The following is a 21,384-nucleotide window of genomic DNA, read 5'->3' as shown; positions in this document are numbered from 1 at the left end:
CTGCTGGGCAGCTCTACTACATACACACTAGCAAGTGTTCTTCACTGCTGACACAACCAGTAAAGACTTTCTGAGCCAACCTGGCCGGTGTGGCCGTGTGGCTGAGCGTTGAGCCCTGAACCAGGAGGTCCCTGTTAGATTCCCGGTCAGGGCACATGCCCGGGTTGCAGGCTTGATCCCCAGTAGGAGTGTGCAAGAGGCAGCTGGCCAATCATTCTCTCTCATCGTTGATGTTTTTCTCTCTCTCTCTCTCCCTTCCTCTCTGAAATCAAAAAAACATATTAAAAAATGTTTTGAGCCACCTCGGAAATGTCACCTCAGAGGTCAGAGGTCAGGTCCCCTCAGGTATGTCATGATAATGTAACACTGGAGGTCAGAGGTCCGACCTCTTTTCTTACCTTATCATCTTCTGCTTCTAAAAGTCAACCCATAAAATACGCCTCAACTGTGAGGATTCAGGAGAAAGGCAGGAAACACTCTCTCCCCCGACCACGGGCCACAGGAGAGGAGGTGCTGCTTCGGTCTGTGGCCCTGTGACATCCTCCTTGGGGCCACGCCATCCCTCGGGAAGCTGCAGGACAAGCCGGGGGGCCCGTGGTGGGGGCCCAGCCCCCTACGCCTGGGCCTGGCAACGTCTCCTCACTCCAGCAAAAAAGCAAGACTAACAGGATAAAGTAACTTCTAGACAGTCATCCTGAATTAGAGAAACACAGCTTGTTTAAAATGCCCATGCGCGTTTTATTAATAAAAACTAACAGTGCCAAGTTAAACAAGTCAAACAATTAAAGTCTCTTTATATTCCATAAAATATTACAGAAAAGTTTATTTGTGTTTCAATAAAAAGACTATTGTTTTAGAACAGGCAGCTAACAGCAACTGTGCAGTTAATGGTTCTTCGTGGATAAATTTTAAAAGAAGCTACTGCCTGTCCTGAAATTCCTTTTCCTTTTTATAAAAAAAGAACTATTAAAAATGATTGACAAATTTTGAGTTAAAAAACTGTTAAAACATTCTCTATATTTAATTTCAACTTTATAATAGATTACAGGAAGATGCTCATGAAACAAATACAACATTTGTTTCAGTACATGTCTTTAAATGATAGACTTATAAGTATGTAAACAGCTATATAATAAAAAGTTCCCAAACGCTGCCTGTAAGAAATCAGGCAAATTTTACCATAAGCAAAAAACCATCCCAAGCCTTCCAGAGTTTTCACAGCTGCACCAGCCGGCAGTCAACTACCAAACCAAACACACAAACACAAATGAGCAACTGAATGTTCGCTGCACCATAGACAAAAAAAAAAAAAAAAGGGAAGAAAGAAAAGAAAAGAGAGAAAGGAAAAGTATATGGAATCACACAGTCAATATAATTTAAGGGGAAGTACGTCATAATAGGCTTTGTGGTGCTCAATATTGAAAAGCAGCTCTGCCACTGGCTTGGCTCTGCGGACGCCCCAGACTTTCACAATGGGAACCGGGCCTGGAGCCTCCCACGCCGCCATGGGGTGGCGCCATTCACAGCGCGCTGTGAATAAGTGGCCTTGGGGGTGGCCTCGACAGGAGGACGGCATTTTCGTTGATGTAGATGGAGCACAACTTCTTCAGCAAACTCAGCAAGAATTGTTAAGGGGCAAAAAGGAACTCTGAATTTTAAAAAGATAGAAAAATGAAAACACAAAACCCTACCAAGTAAAAGCCCTGCGCCAGCGACTAGAATCCACACGCCGCAGCCCGTCTGAGACCCTGCAGAAAACAGCCCTCGCTTGCTTATCAGAGGTGCACGTCAAATGCAATAGCTTACCAATATCTTCTTGGGAGGAAGCCAAAAAGAAACAGGAAAGCCCACATTAAGAAAAGTTTCTCTTTCCTAAACATGTTTTCCTGAAGCTGAACTTGAGGGGAGCGGGGCCTGTGAGCAAACACTTCAGTCTTCCTCGTCGTTTTCGTACTCCTCGTCCTCGTCGTCATCCTCCCCGACGTAGGACACGGGAGTCTCCACCCTGGACCCGCTGTACTGAGACCCGCTGGAGCTCGTGGCCAGCATCCCATCCGCACCGTTGGTCAAGTCACTGCGAGGACAGGAAATGACACAAGGGCATCAGTGACCCATCTCTGCCGCCCGTGCCAACGACAGGCACGCATCTCAGAGAGGTTTGGGTAGTTTCAGTTATACAAACAAAAGCAGAGAGTTTCACACATCCACAACACCGAGTCCCCACACTGTTACTAGTTCCACCCCTTTCATACCCTCTCCCACCCAACTTCGTCCTCTTGACTATAACCAAGACGACGAGGGGAAATTGGCAAGGCCACAATACTGCATCTCCCCGCCACCCCATTTATCATTACATCAGGAACAGAGTCCCAAAGCTATAAACTAAAAGCCATTAGATCCTCTTTCCAGTCCTTTTACTTATGAACTCCTTAATCTCCAGGGAGGCAGAAAACAATTAGGAAAAAGAGGCCCCAAGGATGGCATGGGACCCTCCAAAGCAAGGCTCCCTGGACAGCAGCGTGGGGCAGTGTGCCCATTATGTGTTGTGCACCTGTGATGGTAGGTGTGTGCATGTATATGCATGTATGTGTGCATGCATGTGTAAATCACAACCTTAGGCCCCAACCTCAGCTCCTCTGGTGTCTACAGAGAGCCCAGGAAGCTGAGCTATGACAGGGGAGTCTCATGCAGACGCTCTCTTTGAAACCTATGCTTCCAGAGAGGTTCCAAGGACCCCCAGCCTTCTACAGTTTTATAAAATGGCATTTGCTGAAAGTCAGTGGAGCTGGCCCTGGGCAGGGACCAAGGACCCAAAAGGGTAGGGGGAGCAGCTGGGCTGCACAGCCTTCCACATGGTCCTTGGGGGGAGGGGCGGGGGGGGGGGGGGAAAGGTCTGCATTATGCTCCTGGGAGCCTCAACCAGGAACATGTGAAAATCTGGTGTCACAACTAAGGGGTGCAGGTATTGGCATCTGAAGCCAAAGGTGCTACCCAAACAGCCCCTAAGACACAGGGGGTGCCCACAAAGAGTTGTCTGGGCCCAAAATGTCAACAGTGCCACAACGGCCAAACGGCCTAAAAACGGTGAGAGGCTGTAAGAGCTGGGATCCTGGTGAAAGACTCCCTGGGTTCAGTCACCACCCAGCATCCCAGCACAAAGCAAGTCAGACATCAAGGGTTAGTTACCATCCTGGGGCACCAACAGGTGATGGCCACGCCAGCCACACAGAGGAGGGACAAATGCACAAATCCACCATGAATTGTGACATACTCCGGTTTTGGTCAAAAGTCATTTCAAGCCTGGGTGGCATGGCTTAGTGGTTGAGCATCGAGCTATGAACCAGGTCACGGTTTCATTCCCAATCAGGGCACATGCCTGGGTTGCAGGCTTGATCCCCAGTGTGGGGTGTGCAGCAGGCAGCCAATCAATGATTCTCTCTCATCATTGATGTTTCTATCTCTCTCTCCCTCTTTCTTCCTCTCTGAAATCAATAAAAATATTTTTTTAAAGAAAATAGCTCTACTTCTTTAAAAAAAAAAGTCATTTCAATTTTGTAGTATCTGAGTTGAGCACAAGAAAAGGATTCCGAGAAACATCAAGTATTGAAGGGATGTCAATCTAGATTCTAGAATTTAAAATCTGATCCAGATCATGCAAATCCTCGCCTCCAAGGATGCTTCCTGTAACTAACTCCAAGTTGCCCCAGAAGTGGCACAGAAAACCCGATTGAAGATACCAGAGCATAAAGACTCCATCAAAAAATTATTAGACTTAATAAATGAATTCGACAATGTTGCAGGATACAAAATTAACGCCAAGAAATCTATGGCATTTCTATACACCAATGATGAATTTACAGAAAGAGAGACTAAAAAAGCAATCCCATTTACCATCACAGCAAAAAAATTAAGATACATAGGAATAAACTTGACTAAGGAGGTAAAGACCTGTACTCAAAAACTACAGGACACTGAAAAAGGAGATAGAGGAAGACATAAATAGATGGAAAAACATACCGTGTTCATGGATTGGTAGAATCAACATCATCAAGATGTCCATACTACCCAAAGCAATCTATAGATTCAACGCACTCCCCATTAAAATACCAACGGCATATTTCACAGACCTAGAACAAACTTTCCAAAAATTCATCTGGAATAAAAAAAGACCATGAATAGCTGCAGCAATCCTGAGAAAGAAGAACAAAGTAGGTGGGGTCTCAATACCAGATATCAAGCTGTATTACAAAGCCACTGTTCTCAAAACTGCCTGGTACTGACACAAGAACAGACATATAGATCAATGGAATAGAATAGAGAACCCAGAAATTGACCCAAACCACTATGTTCAATTAATATTCAACAAAGAAGGCATGAACATACAATGGAGTTAAGACAGTCTCTTCAGTAAATGGTGTTGGGAAAATTGGACAGACACATGCAAAAAAAATGAAACTAGATCACCAACTTACACCATACACAAAAATAAACTCAAAACGGATAAAGGACTTAAACATAAGACGGAAAACCATAAAAATACTAGAGGAATCCACAGGCAGCAAAATCTCAGACATATGCCGAAGCAATTTCTTCACTAATACTGCTCCTAGGGCAATGGAAACTAAAGAGAAAATAAACAAATGGGACTACATCAAAATAAAAAGCTTTTGCACAGCAAAGGAAACCATCAACAAAACAACAAGAAAGCCCACTGCATGGGAGAACATATTTGCTACTGTTATCACCAATAAGGGTTTAATCTCTAACATTTACAGGGAGCTCATACAACTTAACAAAAGGAAGATAAACAACCCAATCAAAAAATGGGCAATGGACCTAAATAGATACTTTTTGAAAAAAGACAGAAGAAAAGCCAAAAGACATATGAAAACATGTTCAAAGTCACTAATCATCCGAGAGATGCAAATCAAAACAACAATGCGGTACCATCTCACACCTATCAGAATGGCTATCTTCAACAAATCAACAAATGACAAGTGCTGGCGAGGATGTGGAGAAAAAGGAACCCTCGTGTACTGCTGGTGGGAATGCAGACTGGTGCAGCCACTGTGGAGAACAGTATGGAGTTTCCTCAAAAAACTAAAAATGGAACTCCCATTTGACCCAGTGATCCCACTTCTAGGAATATATCCCAAGAAACTAGAAACATCAATTAGAAAGGATATATGCACCCATATGTTCATAGCAGCACAATTCACCATAGCTAAGATTTGGAAACAGCCTAGGTGCCCATCAGTAGATGAGTGGATTAAAAAACTGTGGTACATCTACACAATGGAATGCTATGCTGCGGTAAAGAAAGAAAGAACTCTTACCATTTGCAACAGCATGGATGGAACTGGAGAGCATTATGCTAAGTGAAATAAGCCAGTCAGAGAAAGATAAATATCACATGATCTCACTCATTTGTGGAATATAATGAACAACATAAACTGATGAAAAAAACAGATCCAGAGACAGAGAAACATCGATCAGACCGTCAAACCTCAGAGGGAAGGTAGGGGAGGGTGGGGGTAAGGGGGAGAGATCAACCAAAGGACTTATATGCAAGCATATAGGCCTAACCAATGGTCACAGACAACAGGGGGGTGAGGGCATGAGTGGGGGGACGGGGAGTAACGTGGGGATAAGGACACATATGTAATAACTTAATCAATAAAAAAAACTTAAAAAAAAAAGAATGCAAAGAATAAAGCAAAACATGTTAATGAGGGGGAAAAAAAAAGATACCAGGGCATGAAAGGGTCAGACTGCATTGGAGATGTGGCCATTGAACACTGGAAAAACAAGGAGTTTGGGGGCACACAATGAATAAGTAACAAGTGCTCCTGTATTTTGGCAATATGCATCAGGAACCCTACCCGAGGCCAGAGCTGCAATATATTCCAACATATATATGCACTAGAGGCCCGATGCACAAAATTCATACAAGAGTAGGCCTTCGCAGCCACAGCGGCTGCCTCGATCCCTCCCTTGCAGCTGCAACCCCAGCTTCGTCCAGAAGGTCATCCAGAAGGATGTCTATACGGCCATTCGGTCAATTTGCATATTATGCTTTTATTATTTAGATTATTATAGATATATGTTAATACTTTTCACTGGTATTTGTTAAGCTGTACAATAAAAACTATTAAACACTGAACCCTTTAACAAAGTAACTCCACATCTGGAAAATCCAGCCTAGCAAAACAAGTCAGGAGGAGTGGAAAATTGAGCCATAAGGCTGCTCATTGCAGCTTTTCTTGTAACTGGAAACCACCTAAATATGCAACAACAGAAAGCAGGCCAGTAAATTATCATGCCTTCATAAAATATTGTATCATGCTACCATTAACACTGGCTTTTCTTCTGAAATGGTAATGGCTTTGCATCCCTCATAAAAACTGATATGAGTCTCTGAAAAGTTCATCAATAAGATGAAATTTCATGAAGATGAAAGTTTAGAAAACACCCAAATTCCACATTGAGGTAACCAATGCTTAGCATTTTACAGACTGACCCCCACATACACACACAGCAGGGGAGTGAGAATTAAACATTGAGCTGCCCTCCATCAAAATCTGACCGCGTGCCAGACGCCCTATAAAGGACTCTGTCTCTTCACAAAGCCTTGCACAGATTAATGCTAGCCCATCGCCAGTTCCCATCTCCCGGCTGGGCCGCAGCGCCTGGAACCTCCCCCAGAGCTGACTCGGGGCCTCGCACCCTCGTTGCCTATGCCCAGCTCCCTCGGGACCACCCTGTGGCCTCGTCTGTGTCACACAGAAACCCAGAGTGCCCTGTTCAAAGGCTGTGGAGCACGGCATCAAAGGCATGGCACAATGCAGGTTATTAGCTCAATCCCATCTCTGTTGAACCTCCGAGCTGCTCATTTATCATATATTTTAAGAAATTAAACATTTATTAATACTTAGGATTAACATAAAGTAAGATGCATAATGTATAATGTTATACGATATAAAAGTTAATAAACCCATCTTTATCTTTAAAATACTAGGAGAAATGCTTGGATGACAATTCTCTGTGGGACTGCCAGTCAAAGGATAAATACACACGGATTTAAATAACAAAGCTTCATTCACAGAAAAAATACAACAGTAGAAAGCAAGAGAAAAAAGCAGAGACCAAAATTATCTATGTATACTGAGACCTCAAGTGTGTTAAAACAGGGAAGAAATGACAGAGAAATACTGTCACTTGGGCTGCAGCAGTGGGGCTCAGGGGTGTGCGCCCCACTTCACTGTGTGCGACTTTTTAGGATGAAGAAACCAGTAAGAAAGCTTCTTTCCACTCAGGGAACAAGCTATGCGTGTGTGACGTGCCTGGGGTGGGAGAGAGGGGTGACGCTGCTTCCAGGGCTCAGGCCCCACTGTCTGCACAGTAAGTCCAATTCTCAACAGCCGAGGAATTGAGGTTGTTTATATGAAAGCCGGGGAGCTTCCCGTTGCCAGGTGACAAGGTGCCCCCCCCCGCCCCCCGCCCACCCAACCTGCCCAGAACTGCAGTCAGTCACCTGGCAGAAAGCCTTGTGCCGTTAGAGGTCGAAACCGCTGACGTGAGGAATACGCTGCCGAGTGATCCCTGAGCCATTTCTGAAATGAGAAGGAAGATAAAGCAAACATCACCAAGCGGAGAGCACAAGAAATGGGCGCTCGTGCTGAAACAAGAGGGCCTGGCCACCTCTGACCGGCCCAGCGTTTTCTGCACTGCGCCACCCGCCACGGAGCAGCACTGCTCTTCCAGGGCGTGACCATGGGGCCAGTCCTCTGTAAGGAGGCTCGGAAGTCCTTAATTTTCGTGTAGTCACCAGTGACAACAAAGCTATTCCACTGAAACTTCATGTCGTCATACAGCAGAAAGCGAGAACTGAGAGCGAGGAGGACTGACATCTGCTTACTTTGCTGCAGTGACCTATCAGCTACCTCAGGAGACACATCCACACCTATTAGACTCCTCCAAGAATTTCCTTCTCTTCCTTTTGGGGCCCTATCTGGAAGGTGAAGTCATGGCTCAACACCTTTATCGTATAAGCTGCATGGCCAAATCCACAAAATGCCACTTAGGAATTCCCAGCGGGGAGGGGCCCGCCAGATGGCCATCCTGCTGTCCACGCCCATTCCTGCGGTCCCCAAGACCCTCTCACCTCCCCACCTGTCCTTGCTCTTGGTGCTGCACACCTGAGCCATCCTCAGTAGAGGAGGGCCAGGTGCCTGGGGCTAGGGAACTGTCCTCACTCTAGCCACTCGGCCACCACAGTTACCGGGGCCAACTGACCTGTCACATAGGGTTCCAGTGCTTTCGGCACCAAGCTTCTTGCCATTTTCAGGTCTTCAGCAGAGCAGCTTCCGGACTCCAGTCCATAGGCCATCCCCATGCGCTTCAGCACTTCTATGTCGTCATGGATTTCAAACGTGTTGTCAAAATTGAATAGATACTCGAATCTGGAGGAGAAAGTCCCTGTTAGAAAAGTGCCAACTGCAAGACAGAGACAGCCATGCTTGGTTCAGGGGCTCTGACCATTCCTCAGGTGCCCTTCCATCTGGCGTCTTCACAAAATCCATCAACTCAGACACAATGACCCGAGAGACTCAGGCAGCATCGCTAAGCACCGTCCACACTCTGCGGGCACATCCCGGCAGGCTGGTCTACCCTCAGCTCTGCCTGCCTGCCCCACAGGACCAGCAGTGAGCACCCTCTACTGGTTGTGCTATGTCTGAGCAGCTGTCCTAACAACGATCCTAACAGGTGCGATTTACTCTCCTTCTAAAAGAGAGATGCCTGCCCAGCCATGGTGGCTCAGTGGTTGAGCGTCGACGTATGAACCAGGAGGTCACAGTCGTATTTTTGGTCAGGGCACATGTCCAGCAGGGGCATGCAGGAGGCAGCAATCAATTATTCTCTCTCATCATTGAGGTTTCTATCTCTCTCTCCCTCTCCCTTCCTCTCTGAAATCAATAAAAAATATATATTTAAAAATGAGAGAGAGAGAGATACCTAATCAGGGAAAAGAGAAGCAAATTTCTAAATTAATTATGCTAAAAAGATTATATTTAAAAATTATAGATACTTATATAAATAAATTGACCAGCAGTTAACACCAATGACTGTGGCATTCTTCACTTCTGACCTGAGACTCCCAGCTGAGACCATGAGGCCAACAGACAACCTTCTACCTACTTGTCATTAGAAATGCTGCAGTCGATGACGGTCTTCTTGCTGGTGTTCACAATGATGAAAGGCAGGTGGATGACAGAGTTGGGCGGAGGTGGCCGGTTGGCCTGCTGCTCTGCCTGGCGGTTTCTCTGCACCAGATTCTTGAAGGCAATTTGCTAAAAAAAATGAGCAATCAACACATGACTCATATCAGTCGCCACCAAACCTAACACCTTCTCCCCAGGCATCCTCAAAAACCCTCCCTGGGCCCTACAAGACAGCAAGAGGGTCTGGGCTCACCTTTGGAGATCAGAGAAAACAACTGAGGGGCTGAAGGCCCAGGTGAGCTGCCCAGCAAAGAAATGCATCCTAAAAAACCAAATCCCCCGAGAACTGAGATGCCGAGACCCACACTCACACCATTTAGACAGAAACACCCTCGAAGAGAAGGATGAGGAGAAATGCATCCATTCTGGAGGTTATGGTCCGCCCACCCCTGTCTGGGGAGGGGTCTGCAAGTGTCCACGCCTGTCCCATCCACGTGTCACGCCTTAGAAGGCAGACATTCAGTTGTGGACCTGTAGCTTCGCGGGAAAGCAGAAACGCTCGATGGACCTGCTGGTAAAGGGTGTCTCCTCCGGGGACATGAGTCCTTATTTGAGGCCTAAAGCCAGAAAGCCAGGGCCTCAGGCCCTGAAATGACATTTACCTTCAAGATAATTTTCTTGCTGTTAATGTAAAGCCAGGAGGATTCCCTCCCTTCCCAGCCAGCCTTCTGCCGAGCTGCCCAGCACTGGGACCAGGAGCTCCAGGCTTAGTGGGAGAGAGGCAGCGACTTGGATTTTTTTTAAGTAGCTATGATGTGCTATGGATGCAGAAAAAGAAAACAATTCATTCTGGAGGGGACAACTGAGTGGAAGAACTTGGAAGTTCAGAGGGGCCACTGCCTGGGGCAACCTCCTGTCCCAGCAGAATCCGTGACCATTTATTTGCTCTTCCATTTCCCAAGTCCCCTCTGCCCCGCATCCCTGGCTGTGACCACTTCTACCCCTGCCAAAGCACCCCTTCAGCTGGCCCCCCTCTTTTGAGGGCAATGGAGTAACCCAGAGTACAGTAAGGCCTCCCCATGCTGAGCGTGCCTGGCCTGGGCGAGGCACACACCCTTTGCAGTGGACCCTGGGCTCGCTGGACGCTGGGACAGATGTACCAAGCCTCACAGTGATCCCTCCTGGACTTGTCCCATGTTCTGAGATCACCAACCTCAACTGCTAGGCCTGTCCTCAGACCCCACCCCCAGCCCCAAGGGTCTCGCTACCACAGCTTCTAATACCCCTGACCCTCTGGTTTTTGGACACATGTTCCCAAGGCTCCACAGTGGCCTCCAATCTGACCACAAGGCCCATGGCCTTGCTGCCCTTGGGGTCCACAAATATCTCAATAAATTGCTGCTAAGCCATCCTTCCCTTTACTGACCAATCACCACTTCTGCTGGCTGCTGGCCCCGTGCCCCAGGCAGCGACCCCAGCACTGTGCTGCCTCAGTCTAGGGACCAGCCAGTCCCCCTCCACCAAGATCCTTACACATGTGTTTGAGTATTTGCTTCTAACCCAGAACATGCATCCTCAGGACCCTACAGGGGTGGGGCTGATGCTCAGGGATCTCTCTGCAGGCCCAGGGGATGCCCACACAGCTCACTGTCCGCCTACGTCTGAGAGGACAGGACATGGGCACATGGACACCTGTTCTCTGACCATGTGTGCTCACCTCTGACCAGAAACTGCCACCTCAGGCTCACTCTGCATCTCACACCCCTGGTCTGGGGTCTGGTACTCAGGGCACACTTTACACACCCCCCAGAGAATTTGTACACGCTCCCTTCCTGAGGGGCTATCACTCCTGCCATTTGGACACTCTGTGACAAGTGATGCACTCACTCATGGTCACACTCACACATGCATGCATGCTCATACATGTGCTCTTACATGCTCGCATACTCTCACAAGCATGCACACACTCACGCTCACACAATCTGTGGCCACAAAGCCCATGTTCACGATCATTCGTATCAACGACACGAGCCCAGTGAATATTTATGAAATTCATGAAATTCACATCCAAAACCTCAAAGCAGATATTTTATTCACCATGTAGGAATAGAATGAATTGCAAGTTACTAAAGACATTAAAATTACCTTGCCTCCAAAGATAAGCCTTTCATTACCTGTAGAATAAGTTCTTGAAGTTGAGACTGTTTCTGTTTTATTCTTTCAAGTCTTCTTTGTCTCTCTACCTTCAAAAACAAACCACCAATACGAGAAGTCATCACAATTGGTTTAATACAGCAGAGTTTAAAGCCCGTATCAACACAAGGTCACCCAAGCAGGCTCTTGAAGAATGTGTTCACCCTGAATCTAATGATGGAAAGCAGACCAATCTAGAGCATGGTACATGAGACAAGACACAGGCAAGTTTTTCTTCAATCCAAAATCTGCATACTTTTCTCCCGTCTTCTCTCACTTTCTGCATATGGCTATAGTATATTTTTAAAATCCGGGTCCTGACAGGATAGCTCAATTGGTTCAAGCGTTATCCCTATATGCCAAGGTTTCGGGTTTGATCCCCAGTCAGGGCACATACAAGAATCAACCAATGAGTGCATAAGTAATTGGAACAACAAATCAGTGTTTCCACCTCTCTCTCTCTCTCTCAACTCAATATATAAATTTTTTCTAATTATTAAAAATCCCCAAAGTTAGGATTCAGAACTGACCTACACTAGAGTTCACTGCCCTCACTGGTCCGACCACCTCCCCACCCACAGTGAGGGTCTGCAGAGCCCACACAGACGGGACAGCCCACCAACGTCAGAGACCCTGGGAAAGCAGGACAAACCTGTCCACCTGGTCCAGGCCAGGCACAGAGAGCGTAAGACCCTTAGCAGCACCAAGGCTACAGACAAAAATGCCTACTTTGGAGGAATGATTCTACCTGGACACACGAGCACAAAAGGTTAGCTGTGTACCTCTAAATTCTGACATTCCTGAGCTGAGTTGGTGGGCAGACCAATCCATTTGATTTCCTTCTTCTCCTTGGAGATGATGTTCATGGCCATCAGCACATTTAAGGCATCATAGACTCGCCGTCTTATGTTCTTCTGATCATAAGCCTAGGGAAGGGGAAGCAGGAGTTTTCCACACGCTCCAGGACAGCTCACAGATCAACGTTACACGTTAGACCCTGAACTCAAGGAAGTGCACTGACAATCTGCTGCGTGTCATACAAGCCCACTGCAGCAGCCGGCACCACTCCTAACCCATCCTCACGGAACCAGCCGGGCCAGGCCAGGGGGCATTTCTGCAGGGGGAGGTTGCCCGGCAGGCAGAGCCAGAACCACACACAAAATCATTTAGGGATCATGGGGCATCATATCTGCAAATGGGTCAGGAAAAATTCCTTTGTACTGTTCTCGGACCTCTCTGTACATCCGAAGGTGTCTCAAATAATAACTCGGTGGGCTGTGCAGTGCTGGGGTGCCTGTAACTCCTGGCCGCCCCGTACCCACACCACACAAACTTACGGATTCGTTTGGTAAGATGTGGTTATCGGCGGCACTGAACTCTGCGACCAGCTCGTCGGCCACCTCATTATAGGACGTGGTTCCCTTCCTCTGCACCTTCTCACAGACCTTCATGGAGAAGTGCCTCAGGCCCTTACCGTTCTTCTCGCCTTTCCTGTTGCGTTTCCTTCAAAAATACAAAGGAGAAGTAATGCCCTTAGCATTCGTAGAGGCAGCACTGAATTAAGACACGTTTACCTTAAGGGGCTAGCAACCTACACAGGGGCCCGAGTCCCGCGGGTGCTGGAGCTCACGCCACAGACCGCAGGGGAACCTGGCTCCGTCTCCGAAGGGCACACTCGGCACCACCAGTGGGTGTCCGACGTCTCCTTTCTTTCTTCAGAGGCCAGACCTCACGCCTGTATCTTCAACTCTCAGGGAAGATGGGGCGGACGCCCACAGGGGTGGGACCCAGTACCTATCTGATGGGTATCAATACACTAAACACTGCTTCTTCAAACAATGTCCGTCAACATCAGGAATTATGAAAATTTTACTGCAAATTTAGGGCTTTTTAGGGCAAATTTAAGCTAACAGACAAGGGGAGTGCTGAAGACCGGAGTGTGCTTCCGATTAGGAGTGAGCCCAAATGTGTGAACTTTCAGTCACCACGTTAAGGAAAGGGCAGTTCTGAGTTTCTAACTGGATGACTTTGGGGACTGATGATTTTTGCTTGAGAACCAAAATAGACATGATTTTATAGCTTTGTCTCTTTGTTAGTTTTTAAAGAAAGTCGCAAAGCTGACCTTCAAATAAAACTGTTCTCAAATTGGTTTGCTTTAGTGGAAGAAAGGATCAAAGTGACAGTGTGGTGGGGCCGTCCGGTGGGACCAGCGCCATGAAAAGGCAGCTCCATGTGGCTGCAGCGGGTGAAGCTGCTGTGAGTCCATCACATTTACACGTCATCCCCTGAAAGTTACTTTCCAGTGCAGACAAGGGAAAGTGCCAGGGTTACACTGTGCTGAAGGTCAGCTCCCTCCTCTTCTTCCCCCAAAAGCTGACCACACCTTAGAGTGTAGCATAGCCATCATCCCAACTACAAGGGGGCAGCTCTCCCGCCCGTCACAGTATAACCATCACCCCAAAACTACTAGGGGCAGCTCTCCCGCCCTCCACAATATAACCATCACCCCAAAACTACTAGGGGCAGCTCTCCCGCCCTCCACAATATAACCATCACCCCAAAACTACAGGGGGCAGCTCTCCCGCCCTCCACAATATAACCATCACCCCAAAACTACAGGGGGCAGCTCTCCCGCCCTCCACAATATAACCATCACCCCAAAACTACAGGGGGGCAGCTCTTCTGCCGTTTACAGTATAACCATCACCCCAAAACTACAGGGGAGAGGCTCTCCCGCAGCCTGACCTCCTTTACGAGGAAAAGCGTGCCTTGACTACACATCTCTTCTGGGCACACATTGGACATTTAAAATCCTCTGGCGTGACAATCAGCCCCTACGGCCACAGAGAGCTAGGGGGTTACAATTCTAGGCAATGTGCTCACCCGGCAGACCAAGGTGAGGGGTCTGAAGGCTGGTTCTGTGAGACAAAGTGAGTGTTAGGGGTGTGTGGGCTTCCTACCACGATAGTGTTTGGCGCTGCAGGTCTCTGAGGCGTACCAATTACCTACAGTCAAAAAAGACAATTCAGAACACAATCAGAAATCTCCCACATACGACGCTGCCATTTTATCATTTCTCATTACCTACAGCCGCTGTTGAATGGCAAGAGAGAACAATGTGAGTAACCCAACAGACGACCCTTTGAACTATGACGATATGGCCACGCTACTCTGAACGTGTCTTTATTTCCCTTCATCAACCTCAGGCATCTTCTCTAGTTACACAACAGCAGCAGGAAACATCAGGCAGCACAAACAAGCCAGCAGAACAGCGTGCACCTCCGGGGCAGGTGCATTTAGCCGTGAGGCGTGTAAATCACATGTCCCAGGTACAGAATTCTGGGGGGGACTCAGCACATTTCTATTTCCCCTCTTTTACTTCCCTTTTAATGATATAGATAAGGATAAAAATCTGTCCTTCAGGGGCGCTAAAATGAGGCCAAAACCAGAAAACAGCTCTCAGAAGAAAAGGAACACAGGGTGACTCTGTGGCGCCTTTAGCTTGTCTGAGTGCGGGAAGCCCATCCCAATGGTGGTTTTGTGGGGGGAACCAAGCACCCCAAAGAGCACAGAGCAGGGGAAAGGGAAACGATCAGCATTGGGAACAAAGGCAAGGGGTCTCAATGCCCACAGCACAGCCTGGGACAAGCCCATGTCTTGGGGTGGCAGGGCCAACATGCCCCTCATCGGCTGTCTGAGCACCCAACACCCATCTCTTCACCAAAGGAAGGGAAGCCTTGCTTCATCTTTTAACAAGCACTTAGAACGGTGGTCCTATCAATTAACATTAAAATATTAACTTGGGGGACATGCAGACATTGTACAGCCAAGTAAAATTCCCATTTTCTGGCAAATACTGTATGAATTCATTTATATGTGGAATCTAAAAAAATAAACCAAAAAACTTCAAGCTCAGAGGCTGGGGCGGGGGGGAGGTGAGCAAATGAATGAAAGGGGTCACAAGGTACAAGCTTCCAGCTATAAAATAAATGTCATGGGGTAATGTACAGCACAGTTAATAATGCTGCACTGCATATGTGAAAGATGCTAACAGATTTTGAAAGTTCTCATTACAAGAAAAAAATGTATAACTATATGTGATGACCAATATATAGACTTATTATGGTGACCATTTCATAGTGTATACAAATATCAAATCGTTATGTTGTACACCTGAAACTAATATACTGTTGTATGTCAATTATAGTTCAATAAGTAAAATCTAATTTCAATTTCTTCAAAGATACTGTTGCCTGACTCTCTCAAAACTGATAAACTGGCCCAGGAAATCATTCAAAAACACTTTCTGAGTTACTACACAGCAAAGCGCCTCACCAACCTGATGTCCCTGAACATGTTAACACCAGGCACCGAATGCTAGGGCAGCCTCAGAGGGTCAACTGTGGCCTGAGGGACTTGCTGTGGCTGCCGCCTGGCTATTTTAAGCTGGACGCTCCTTCTAGTCCCCTTCTTAGCGGGATAAGTGTGTTACCTGCAGTGGCCCCGGGGCAGCTGACCCGGCACTTTGTAAATTATCCCTAAGCCCAGGTCACCTGTCAATGATAATGATCCACAAAACACGGAAAGAAAGACAGCTCAAGTGAATGTCATTCTTTTCATTCACGTTTTCAATGACAAGCGCTTCATCACAGTGTTTTTCAAACTGTAGATCACCCTCACTCAAAAGCCATGAAGTCAAATAAATCAGTGAACTTTCTGAAAAAATTAAACAGGATAGAGAAGATACATCTCCCAGAGAGGAGGAATGCCTTGCGAAACTTTTGTTTCTGTTAAAAAGGTGCGTGCATTTACCATGTACGGGGCACTGGGTCACGGTGGGGAATGCACACCTGCTAAGGCCCGTGGTCCAGCTTGGGAAACATGGAGACCTGTCACTCACATTTTCCTGGACCCCGCTGGTTACATTCTCAGGAGAGTAGGGTTAGGATGCCACCACACCGCACGTGGGCGGGCACCAGCAAGACTTACTGGCCGCACGTGCTGCAGCTCCGCTCAGAAGAGGGCTACCTAACTTCAGGGTCAGTGCCCCACCGGACACTCGGGCTGGGCCCTGAGACCAATGCCCTCTCTATTGTCTTCTCCCTAACCTGCGTCTCTTCCTCAGACCAATTGTTCTGCAATGAGAACGGAAAGCCAGAGGGCCAGGCACACAGCAAGGGCTCAATAACTGCTCACTGTGCGAACAGCCTTCCTAAATGATAGGCTAGGTGAGCGAGGAGGGCTCCTTACACCCACTGGCATCACCCACATCTTCGTGGAGGAGTGGAGGCCAGCAGCACCTGCGGGTTTTCTCTCTTTGCTTTTTTATTTTCACTATTTTACATGGAGCTTTTGCCCTATGGGGAACACCTCCATCTGGGCTGTGAGCCGAACACCCAGACCACCGATTAGGTGATGTGGAAAGACCAAACAAGCCTCAGGTTACATTTCCACTCACATGAAGTTCAATGAAGTCTCACCTCTCATGTCAGAATCAGCCAGTCCTCTTTGTTTTTAATTCCTTGGTATATAACGTTTTAAGAGACATTGGCAAAGTATAGGCTTTAATTCACAGTCCTGGGGTTTTGCAAAGGATACATTACCACTACTATCTCCATCCAAAACAGCTTCATTCAAATCAGTGATTTAACTTTTGGACTGACAAAGTTTAGGGTGCACCAACAGAAAATCTCCCCGTTATTTTCTTCCCAACTATTTACACTTAATAAAAATAGAACTGTTCCTATAATTAATGAGTTACTCCCAAGCTAAATTCTGCTATAATATACAGTACTTTAAAATGTTAATTATAAATTAAAACATAAAATGGAATATTAGCTTATACCAAAAAGACATTTACTGAAAAACTACAATGTGCCAAATGTGTCTACATACTACTTTCTTTGAGAAAAAAAAAAAATCACAGCCATTTTGCTAAGCAAACATGGCCAAATTTTATTGAGGGGCTGACAGGGAGCAATTATATACCTGCCAAGGGTGATCACTCGGAAATGGGGGCCTGGGATGTGAACAAGCTCAGGTGGGTGGTAACACCCTTCTCTTCTCATGGGGGCGCATGGCCCAGGAGTAGGAATGACTTCAGCCTAACCAGAGTCATGGCGGGAAGAGGGGGAACTGTTCGGATGGGGGTGGGGGGGGACCAACATGGGCTAAGGGGCCCACACAGTCCCGGGAGAGCAGATCCACCTCTGGCCGCTCCCATGGAACTGGCAAGGGCGAGGACACACCTGTCACGCAGTACCCTGATAGCCTGCAGAGACCTAACCCCACGTGACCTGAACACGGACACCACCCTCGTTTCCCTGGCAGGTAACATCCACCCTAAGGAGCGCCAGAGCCAAGGTGCAGCCAGCCCCCACACAACTCCATGCCGCTCCACCTGAGCTCTCCATGGCACACCTAAGAAACCTGCAGGGCAGATCCAGGACCGGCAGGGAGCACGGAGAGACAGGACAAGCTGCCTGGCCTGGGCTGAGTCCCACCGTCCCCCGCACAGAGGGGAAGGCCAGCCAGCAGCAGAACACAGAAGCATGGGGGAGACCACCTGCGATCTCCGAGGAAGGCGACCGTCCTAGCATTGCGAGCATTCAACAGGAAACTGCGAAAGCAAACCTCACACTCCACACCCCAAGCTGGAACCTAAGGGTCACGGTCCCGAACCCACAAGCCCACCCTACCTGGGGCCCCTTACCACTTGCTGTGTAATGTTGACATTGGATGACTGTCCGAACGTTTTTGGCAAGAGCTGCTTCCCAAGCGTGTTTACTGTGGAGGGGTGAACAGCTACTAAGGACACAACACCTGCAACGCAAGGAAACGAGAGGTTAGTTCTTTGCTGAATTAAGGCTAATAGTGAGTTTCAGGTCAGTGATGCTTCTAATTAGAAAGTCCTTCCCCACTTTTATCATTTTAGATCTATGGATCAATAACACACACCTTTACTAGGCTCAACTCTCATTTAAGGGGGGCTGATGGACACAGCGGCTTGCTCTCCCTACAATTAGCCCCTCTATGGGGCCGGGGCTCAGGTGCCCACAGGCTTTATCACCAACCGGCCCCAAACCCCGGTCAGCCCATCTACAGAATGTGCTGGTGGGACTACAGGCTGTAGAGATAACAGCTCTTAAAAGCCTCTAATTCTATGACAATCACAGGACAGAATACGCTCAGGTGAGAGCTCCGATGACTTCCGGGCCTTTACCACGTGAGAAGAGGAGAGACTCCTGTTCGGGTCATGCCTCAAAACCCTTCCCTAAAGCAGACCAGCTGGGAGCCACCTTCATCTCGGGGTTTGGAAGTGGTGGTTCTGCGACCAGGCCTCACACGGGGCCGGCATGCCATTTTCCTTCATTTCCACCCAGCTCAGCATCAGGACGACCTCCAAATAACCAGTGAGGCATCGTCTTCAATGTAGCCTGGCCCAAAGTTTCACTGAACCCTTTACAATCCATGCATTTTAAAGAACAGACCTCTTCAAAATTCAATAACCAATGAATTTTGCTGCTACACAGAAACACATTAATTTCTTTTTAATAACCGAAATTGACCAGCTGACTAACCTGAATATCTAACCAACAGAAACATATTTATTTTCTGTAAATAAGTATCTGTTTTGAATTTTTTATGTTCCTCTAAAATAGAGATCTGCAGGGTGGGGCAAAAGTAGGTCTACAGTTGTGAGTACACGAAACACAGAGTTTGCTCTTGTATTATTATTATTATTATTATTATTAAGTACTAGAGGCCCAGTGCACAGGTTCCTGCACCGGTGGGGTCCATTGCACCGGTGCACAACTGGGGCCGGGAGGGACCACAGGAAGTGCTCCAGGGCGTGTCCAGCCTGTCTCGCCCAGTCCCCATGGGGCCTACTGATCGGAGCATCTGCCCCCTGGTGGTCAGTGCATGTCATAGCTGCCAGTCAAACAGCTGAACCATCAAACGGTCGCTTAGGCTTTTATATATATAGACTAGAGGCCCGGTGCACAAAAATTTGTGCACTCGGGGGGCGGGGGGGGAGGGGTCCCTCAGCCCAGCCTGTGCCCTCTCGCAGTCTGGGACCCCTCAGTGGATGACCACCCTGCTTAGGCCCGCTCCCTGGGGGATTGGGCCTAAGATGGCAATCAGACATCCCTCTGGCAGCCCAGCAGCCCTCAGGGGATGTCCACTTGCCAGCAGGGAGCAGGCCTAAACTGCAGTCGGACATCCTTAGCACTGCTGAGGAGGCAGGAGAGGCTCCCACCACCACCGCTGTACTGGCAGCCATCAGCCTGGCTTGTGGCTGAGCAGAGCTCCCCGCTGTGAGAGCGCACTGACCACCAGAGGGCAGCTCCTGCATTGAGTGTCTGCCCCTTGGTGGTCAGTGTGTGTCATAGTGACCAGTCATTCCCAGTCATTCTGCTGTTAGGGTCAGTTTGCATATTACCCTTTTACTACATAAGATAGAGGCCTGGTGCATGGGTGGGGGCCGGCTGGTTTGCCCTGCAGGGTGTCCCAGATCAGGGTGGGGGTCCCGCTTGGGTGCCTGGCCAGCCTGGATGAGGGGATGATGGCTGTTTGCAGCTGGTCACACCCCCTTCAGGGTGGGGGTCCCCACTGGGGCGCCTGGCCAGTCTGGGTGAGGGGCTGAGGGCCATTTTCAAGTTGGCGGGTGACTGAAGCTCCCAAACTCTCCTTTTTTTCTTTTTTTCTTTATTCTGAGATTTATTTACCTTCTATGGCTGTCACTGGAACTGAGAGCCAGCTTTAGCTCTGAGGCTCGGCTCCACCTCTGAGACCTCGGCTGCTGAAAGCAGGTATCTGGGTTTGTTTGGCTTCTATAATTGAAACACTGTTGCAGCTCCAGCTCTGAGGCCCGGCTGGCTGAAAGCAGGTTTCTGGGGTTTGTTTAGCTTCTATAATTGCAACATTGTTTCTTAGAGTGCAGCTCAGAGGCCAGCAGTGGCAGGCGGGGAACCTTGGCTTCCTCCATCACTGGAGCAAGCAAGCCTCCTGTTCGCTTCAGCTGCCTGGCTGCCGGCCGCCATCTTGGTTGGCAGTTAATCTGCATATCGCCCTGATTAGTCAATGGGAAGCGTGTCGGAGGTACGGTTACTTACCATGTTTGTCTATTATTAGATAGGACTAGAGGTCCGGTGCACGAAATTCGTGCACAGGGAGGCGGGGTGTCCCTTGGCCCAGCCTGCACCCTCTCCAATCTGGGACCCCTCGAGGGATGTCCGACTGCCCGTTCAGGCCCGATGAGGCCTAAAAGGGCAGATGGACATCCCTCTCACAATCCAGGACTGCTGGCTCCCAACCACTCACCTGCCTGCCTGCCTGATGGCCCCTAACCACTTCTGCCTGCCAGCCTGATCACTCCCTAACCACTCCCCTGCCAGCCTGATCAATGCCTAACTGCTCCCATGCCAATTGCCCCTAACTATCCTCCCCTGCAGGCCTGGTCCGCAACCCCAACTGCCCTCCCCTGCAGGCCTGGTCCCCCCCAACTGCCCTCCCCTACAGGCCTTGTCCCTCCCAACTGCCCTCCCCTGCAGGCCTGATCACCCCCAACTGCCCTCCGCTCCCCTTGGGCTTGTGTCGCTCCCAACTTCTCTCCCCTTTGGGACCGCGCGCTCCCAGCTTTTCTGCGCATTAGAGTGGAGGACCATTTGCTTACCTCCTCTATAGTATATATGATGACCTCATTTTCCATACCACTCTATATCCCACCTTATTCAAACCTTCTGAGGGATGTTAAGTATATGTTAAAATGTCATCCCAAGACTTAAAAAAAGGATTTCAATATTACACTTAGAATCCAAGTACAATGAAAAAGCTTAGTTTTCGGATACACGCATATAAGATGTTTAACTAATATCAAACGATATACTAAAGTGATGTCTATGTTATACAGAGGATTAAATGTAGAATTTGTTATAATATGTAAGCGATTCACACATGTGTCATTGAA

General features: G+C 48.1%; 1 protein-coding gene across 1 annotated transcript in view; it reads right to left on the bottom strand.

The window, feature by feature from the left end:
• Nucleotides 1-717: 717 nt before the first annotated feature.
• Nucleotides 718-21,384, bottom strand: part of TFDP1 (transcription factor Dp-1) — a 48,605-nt gene continuing 27,938 nt past the window's right edge. Inside the window, exons 3-11 of the mRNA XM_006102041.3 lie at nt 18,127-18,236; nt 14,298-14,419; nt 12,752-12,917; nt 12,197-12,340; nt 11,396-11,464; nt 9,199-9,350; nt 8,296-8,462; nt 7,535-7,613; nt 718-2,074 (exon numbers count right to left, since the gene is read on the bottom strand). Coding sequence (XP_006102103.1) covers nt 1,930-2,074; nt 7,535-7,613; nt 8,296-8,462; nt 9,199-9,350; nt 11,396-11,464; nt 12,197-12,340; nt 12,752-12,917; nt 14,298-14,419; nt 18,127-18,236 — 1,154 coding nt within the window. The 3' untranslated portion in view covers nt 718-1,929. The remainder of the gene's footprint in view (nt 2,075-7,534; nt 7,614-8,295; nt 8,463-9,198; nt 9,351-11,395; nt 11,465-12,196; nt 12,341-12,751; nt 12,918-14,297; nt 14,420-18,126; nt 18,237-21,384) is intronic.

The sequence above is a fragment of the Myotis lucifugus genome, unplaced genomic scaffold, assembly GCF_000147115.1.
Source record: "Myotis lucifugus unplaced genomic scaffold, Myoluc2.0 scaffold_395, whole genome shotgun sequence".
In the NCBI taxonomy this organism is placed as follows: Eukaryota; Metazoa; Chordata; class Mammalia; order Chiroptera; family Vespertilionidae; genus Myotis; species Myotis lucifugus.
Note: the sequence above shows the minus strand (reverse complement) of the source record. Positions and strands in the feature narration are given on the sequence as shown.